At 41.7% G+C, this 7,609-nt stretch overlaps 1 protein-coding gene across 1 annotated transcript; it reads left to right on the top strand.

Annotated features, from left to right (window-relative positions):
- Positions 1 to 204: 204 nt before the first annotated feature.
- Positions 205 to 2,965, top strand: LOC119366602 (protein NRT1/ PTR FAMILY 5.10-like). The gene is made up of 3 exons (XM_037632358.1): positions 205 to 381; positions 496 to 713; positions 1,468 to 2,965. Exons 1-3 carry the CDS (start codon positions 234 to 236, stop codon positions 2,740 to 2,742), a joined length of 1,641 nt encoding a protein of 546 aa, XP_037488255.1. The 5' UTR covers positions 205 to 233; the 3' UTR covers positions 2,743 to 2,965.
- The last annotated feature ends 4,644 nt before the right edge of the window (positions 2,966 to 7,609 follow it).

Here is a 7,609-nt window from a genome sequence, read left to right as displayed (position 1 = left end):
AGTCACCTTTCAAACAGGGCCACTAGTAGTAGTCTGACTATTATTAGTCACATTACTAGAGAGTATCCAAACACCCACTAAGGAGGCTAAGCGGTCGCCGGCCCACACACACATGTGCCCACATGCCGGCTGCCTCTCCGTGCGCGCGTACGCGTTGACAGGCTGCCGGTCAGCCAGCCGAGAGAGGAAAAAAAATCATCCGAGAGCAGAGGAGAGAGGCGGAGACTGGAGAGATGTCGGCCATGGCGGACGCCGAGGCCCCCTTCCTGCTGCCCGCTGAAGACGACGAGGCGGCGCCGCTCGCCGGCGTCTCCGACTTCCGCGGCCGCCCCGTGGCCCGCGCCGGGTCCGGCGCCTGGCGCTCCGCCCTCTTCGTCTGCGGTACGTACTCTCCACAAGCGCTCTTCCCCTGTTCGTTCGTTAAGGCGTTAAGCAGTGATCTTCTTGTTCCATCCGGCGTGACATGAGGTCGATCTGGCTGCGTCCTGCGTGTAGTGGTGGAGATCGCGGGCAGCTTCGCCTACTTCGGCGTGTCGGCGAACCTCATCACGTACCTGACGGGGCCGCTGGGCCACTCCAACGCCGCCGCGGCCGCCGCCGTCAACGCCTGGTCGGGGACGGCCTGCCTGATGCCGCTGCTGGGCGCCTTCGTCGCCGACTCCTGGCTGGGCCGCTACCGCTCCATCATCCTCGCCTGCACCCTCTACGTTCTGGTAATTTACCCTCTCTGTTCAGTTCGCTGCACCATCATCGTCATGCACTGTAGATGCACCATCATCGTCCTATGTTCTGTTCAGTTTACCTCTCTCCTGTTTCTCAAAAAAAAAAAAACATTTTAGTGTAATCATAGATTCATTGTGTTCGTCCTTTGAAGTCGTGTCTTAGTTAAGATTATCATTTTTCATGCAGCTCATAGTTATTTTGACTGCGACTTTGCAAATGTTATCATCATTTTAGCATATCGACTTTCAGGTTGCTGGAAATGGGTCGTAGTTGAGTGCTACGAGGTGAGAGGGGAGTTTTTTTTTTTTGCCATTCCTAAAAACCCAACATGGTCTCACAACTACTTAAATGGTCCACTCATACGAAACTCCAAAATCAAACATTTTTACTTCCATGAAACTGGGTTAAGTTTTAGAGACAACTCAATCGCTCGTAATTTGAGTAAATTGAAACGTAAAGTATGTACATATAAGTGTCATGTTAAACCTGACTTCAGTTTTTTTTTTCACCATGTTGCACGAGATCATAATTTATATCTGAATTCTTGATGTGGATTGAGTTAAATTAGTCTAGGATTTTTCGTTTAGTTTGTCCCTCAGCATTAAGAAGTTCAAAATATGGTTTTAAAAATGCTGGCCTAGAAAATTAATAATTTCTTATAGTTTCGTTTTGTCCTTTACATTGAACATTAAACGTTAAGCAGACACTAACCAAGTTTTAAAATATGTGTGTATGCGTGTGCAGGGATATGGCATGATGACTCTAGTGACCACGCTCCAGACGCAGCGGTCATCGCCGGCCGGCGACATTCATTCCTCTTCACGCCCTTCGTCGCTGCATGTGGCCTTGTTCTACGCCTCGCTCTACCTCATTCCTCTCGCACAGGGAGCCGACAAGCCATGCGGCCTCGCCTTCGCCGCTGACCAGTTCGACGCCGACCACCCCAAGGAGCGTGCGTCCCGCAGCTCCCTCTTCAACTGGTGGTACTTCTCGATGGCCATCGGCATCTCTGTCGCAGTCGCTGTCGTCAGCTACATCCAGGAGAACGTCGGCTGGGGGATCGGCTTCGGCTTGCTTTGTGCCATCATGTTATGCGCCTTCGCCGTCTTCCTCTCCGGCACCCGCACCTATCGCCTCTATGCACCCACCCCGGGCGCCGAGAGCCCCTTCGCCCGCCTCGGTCGCAGCCTCATGGCGCTCGCAAGGAGCTCGAGCTTCCTCCGTACAAAAGGATGGCAAGAAGAAAATGGCGCAGCCAAGTCGGAGGAGGCACGTGGCGTGCTGCGGCTGCTGCCGATCTGGGCGGCGTGCCTGGCATATGGTGTGGCGTACGCGCAGATCATGACGCTCTTCAACAAGCAGGGCCGCACCCTGGACAGACGCATCTTCGGCGGCCTGGAGCTGCCCCCGGCGGCCCTTCAGACGCTAGGACCGGCGAGCATCCTATTGTTCGTCCCCATCTACGACCGCCTGCTAGTGCCGGCTCTGGGGCGTGCGACGGGCAAGCCATCAGGGCTGACTCTGCTCCAGCGTGTGGGCATGGGCATGGTGGTGTCGATGGGCGCGGTGATCGTGGCAGCACTGGTGGAGGGTCGACGGCTGGAGACGGCGCGGGAGCACGGGCTGGTGGACGACGCGAGGGCGATGGTGCCGATGAGCTGGGTGTGGCTGGTGCCACAGTACGCGATGATGGGCGTGGCGGACGTGCTGACGGTGGTGGGCCTGCAGGAGTTCTTCTACGACCAAATGCCCCGCGAGTTGCGTAGCCTCGGCCTGGCGCTCTACTTTAGCGTCATGGGCATCGGCGGGTTCATCAGCAGCGCCCTCATCTCCTTCATCGACCGTGTCACCGGAAGCGGCGGCGACGACGGCTGGTTCGCCGACAACCTCAACCGCGCCCACCTCGACTACTTCTACTGGCTGCTCGCCGGGCTCTCGGCCGCCGAGCTCGTGCTCTTCGTGTGGCTCGCCTGCTCCTATGCCTACAACAACAACAACCACAAGAGGCTTCAGCACTGAGTGATCACCGGAACAATTCCCAGTTGTGTAAAAAAAAATGGTCCAGATCGTTTAGTAGTAGGTAGGAAACAAGAAATCTGCTAGTAGTATTAAGCGGATGGCATTTGTAATTGCAAATGTTAAAATGAAGGGCGAGCCGATTGGAAATTGATGTACTCTGGCACATAGAGCGGTTGCGATCTCTTGTGTGATCTGAGGTGTTGCAGCTTGCAATCATAGAGCGGTTGCGATCCATCTGGCCGACAGGTGCTGTGACGGTACTACGGCCTCATAAGTCCTAGGACTTTTTTTAGTCCCAACTTATAAGTCCCAAGTCCCTAAAAAGCCCCAACCTGTTTGGTTCCTGGGACTTGGCATGGACTAAAAGACCATATAACAACTATAAGTCCCTATAAGTCCCTCCTTGAGAGCCTTATTTCATAAGTCCCAAATGCTCATTTTAAGTCCCTATAAGTCCCTCCTGTTTGGTTTAGATGGGACTTATAGAAACTTTTTTAAGTCCCTAAACCAATAAGTCCCTAGAAACAAACACCCTCTATAATTCTTTATTATCAAGGGCTCCTCTGAATTGGTGTGTACTGTAGTGATACGACAAATCAATCATGTGTTCTTTATCGAGATTGCTCAACTTGGTAAAATATTGACAACCGGAATGTTGTCACAACTCCTGTGGTGTCCAACGACCTCATGATTGAGTATACTACACTCTGTTTGTGCTCTGTTTCAACGAAGTAGTTCAACAGGGACATCCCAAGGCAGCAAATCAAGATTACTGTTTTCCTCTGAAACAAAGGGAAAATACGACCAGCTATTACGATGATGCATGTAACATAGGGGCCATTGTTCTGCTAATACTCCCTACGTTTATTTTTACTACTCCTATTATATTTTCCCAAAGTCAAGCTTTATAAGGTTTGACCAAATTTATTTTGTAAAATATCAACATTTATAACACCAAATAAAGATGATATGAAAATATATTGCATCATAGATCTAATGATATTGATGTTCTATTGTGAATGTTAATATTTTTGGATAATAAAGCTAGTCAACTTTAGAGAGTATGACTTCAGATAAATCTAATACATAGAGTGAAAAGAAACAGAGGGGGTAATAAAGAGCCGAAATGCAGTTGTTTCTTGGAGGACACGTCGTCCAAAAATTGCACACATAAACAGTTCCGCACAATGAAAAAGGAATTGTTTGAAGGAAGGTGCAAGGAATTATTTTCCTCATAGTGGTTAGCTATATGTTAATTGTGTGTTGTACTGACCGGGACATCTGGCCCTCCTTTTTCAATTTTTTTTATCAGAATTAGAAGCTTCAGCTTTTTTTCAAAAGAGAACAGCGTAGTTGTGACCCTTCTTTATGCTCAACATTTTCTGCCAGAATCAAATAAAAGGCTAGAGTTTTGGTTGGTACAGCCATGGCATCCAAAAAAACCAACAAACCTCCATGCCATCGTCATGGATGGCCAAATGGCAAAGGAAACACATAAATAAATGTAAATAGAAATCCTCACCGTCACCCTTGTGATAACAATTGTCGAAGGGTGGCATGACAAGCTGAGGTTGATGTCAATGTGATCGTCCACCTGTGTGTTTGATGGCAAGCCAATGCATATTAAAAGACATGCCAACGCGTAAATCATATCGCTAAGTTGTAGAGTAGGACAAGAAACACAACCTTTGTAATGTCCTAGGGCCTAAATACGCGCGCGGGGAAAGACAACAAACACTCCTCATCACCATAACTCGCATCTTCATGAGCATGGTGGAGGTGGCTGTATGACCCTCCACCTTTGGTACATATGATGTCCTCTATTTAATATATGAACTGCTACAAAAATCCTACAAAAATTATTGTACACCATTTGAAGATGAAGTGTTGTCAAACCACGGAACAACAGAGGTCGAAGAAGTGTTCCCAGAGCCCTAAAGTTCAGTTGACGTTTGAGTTTTTTGTTATAAGTTCTCATGTGTTCCTATCACAACTGATTCCACTTTCTTACCAAGTACAAAGCACACATGCATTATCGGTTGGTTGTAAAAACCTCGGAATATGAAAGGCATATTTAAACAAAAAATAACCAATAAACAAGTAGTGTTATATTAATAAGAAACAAAATCTTTGGTGACAACTCTTAGATTCTAAAATACTGTATTTTTCTTGCCCATAGGAAAGACAATCAAATGCTCTAGAAATTTCTAATTACCATTACAATTTAAGATAGACAAACATACGCTCTGTAAACCACTGCTAACTCATTTATTAGAAAATATGCTAAGAGCTCTCTGCCAAGGTCTTTAAGAATACCAAAATGCAGTATGTACTCAATGAATTTTTTTGGTACCACAAATTAATATGTTGATGTACATGATATTTCATTTTTCTCTCTCTTGGATCTCAATATATTTGAATGAATAAAAGGATACCGAGGAAACAAGGCATCAAATAGAATAACTAATGTAACTTCTGTTGCAAATGATGTGAAATTATTTGAAATGCATCTTCGATGACTACTGCTAATATTGTATAAAAATATTATTTGACTCAAATATTCAGTTGTAATATCAAAAAATCAAAACTATTAAGTTCAATAGAAATTTTTATGTCATTAGATAACACAACACAATACACTCTCATGTACGATAGGTAATTATCAACAGTAGACTCATCATATGGTTTAAAGAGAGAAACATAAAAGTTTACAAAATAAAGACTAGTTCTTCATCAATTTACACTTATTTAATCGTTTAGCGAATATTTATGGTTTCCAAAACCAAATGCTTAATCAAGGTGATGCATTCTGTTCCATTGAATAGGTACACATCATCTACATTGTTAGGATCACAATGCAAAAAAATAATTAAGTAAATTGGCTAAACGGTTTATAATATGCAAGAATAAGCATATAATGATGGAGTTTTCACAAAAAAACACTTCTAAGAAATAATGAGTTGCGGGCATTGATATTACCCTTAAGAAGGAAATAAAATAAAAATTAAAATAAAATCTAAATAATGGATTTTTCTAAGAAATAATGAATTAGTGGAATTCGTATTACCCTTTTCAGAAGAAAGAAAATGAAACCTAAACTAAAATAAAGTGAAAATAATTAAATTTTCCAAGCAAAAATGAATTTGTGGCATTGATATTACCCTTCTAGAAGAAAGAAAATTTAAAAACTAAAACTAAATCATGGCAATGAATTTTTCTAAGAAGAATAAATTAGTGTCAATTATGTTACCTTCCCATAAGAAACAGAATGAAAAAAAATATAATTTTTAAAATAGTTAATGTTTTAAAAGAAGTTTGAAGTAGTGGCATCGATATTACTCTTACAATAGATAGAATCTGAAATTAAAAGTAAAAAAACGCCAAAAATTGCTCACCATTTACACAGGAATTGTGCTTTGTTATAACATGCCAAAATATATAGTATTTTTTTTTGTAAAAAACAAATTTTTGTGAAGAAAGAATGCATTAGTAGCATTGGCATTTGATCCATGGAATCTCTACTTATCCAAATCAAAATAATGAAGTTTCTAAGAAATAATGAATTTCTAGTAATGGAATTATCCTTTAAAGTAAATAAGTAATGAAAAATATTAATGCACAAATATGGAAACATTGTGGTTTTTATAGTATGAAAGAATAAGCATATAATTGTGGAATTTTTGGAAAAAGAATTTTCCTAGGAAGGAATAATCAATATCATTGCAATCGAAGATAAAAATTGAAAATAAAACTACTAAGGGGGCTTTAAGAAGAAGAAAAAGGCAAAAAATGGTCAAATTTGCAGAGGATTTGCACATAAATTGCGTTTTTTATGATATGCAAGAATAATCATATAATAGTGAAACTTCATTCAAATAAAAGGATTCCTAAGAAGGAATGAATTAATGGCGTATGCCTTAAAGAAGAAATAAAATGTAATAAAAACTAAAAATAAAGTAAATAAGTTTTCGAAGGAAGAATAAATTAATGGAACTGGCATTACCCTTAAGAAGAAAGAAAAATAAATAAACAGCGGCAAAATTTGCACACAATATTCACAAAAAATATGCTTGTCAAAATATGTAAGAATAAACATATAGTTGTGAAATTTTCACAAAAATAATTCCTAAAAGGAACGAATTAGTGGCATTGATGTTACGCTTGAAGAAAAGAATGAAATAAAAAAATAAAAATAAGGAACAATGAACTAGTAGTAATAGTATTTCCCTTTAAAGAAGAAAGATAATGAAAAAGTTAAAAAAACTTGCACACAACTTCATTCTGCACTTGCACCTTTTGTAGTATGCAAACAATAATCATTAATAGTGTTTTCACACATATTGCATAATATATATGTGAATACGCTTACACTAACACAACATCCTAAAAATACCTAGAAAATAAAAATAAAAACCAACTAACAAAGAAAAACAAAAATGCATAAAAACAGAAAAAAATAAACATTAAAGAAACAAACAGAGAGAGAGAGGATGGCTGCATCACAGTTAATGGGCTTCGGCCCAGTAGCAAGTCGACTGACCTAACAACTATGGGGTCCACTTACCCCTATGTCAGCAAATCCCCCATCATTTGTTTCAGAATTGATGTCACGTGTGACCCGTACATGGAATGATGAAGCGTTGGACATGCACCTGCTTCCGATGGACGCCGAGATCATTAGGCAAATTCCAATCAGCTACAAAACACAGCCGGACTTCTATGCTTGGCAGTATGAAAGATCGGGCCTTTTCTCAGTCCGATCATGCTACAGGATGGTTGTAGAAACAAAGTATAGACGGGAAGCATGGTTAACGGGACAAACAGAGAACTCGGATACGTTGAAACAAGAGAAAGAATGGAAGAAGCT

Source organism: Triticum dicoccoides, chromosome 2B (genome assembly GCF_002162155.2).
Source record: "Triticum dicoccoides isolate Atlit2015 ecotype Zavitan chromosome 2B, WEW_v2.0, whole genome shotgun sequence".
NCBI classification, from domain to species: Eukaryota; Viridiplantae; Streptophyta; class Magnoliopsida; order Poales; family Poaceae; genus Triticum; species Triticum dicoccoides.
Note: the sequence above shows the minus strand (reverse complement) of the source record. Positions and strands in the feature narration are given on the sequence as shown.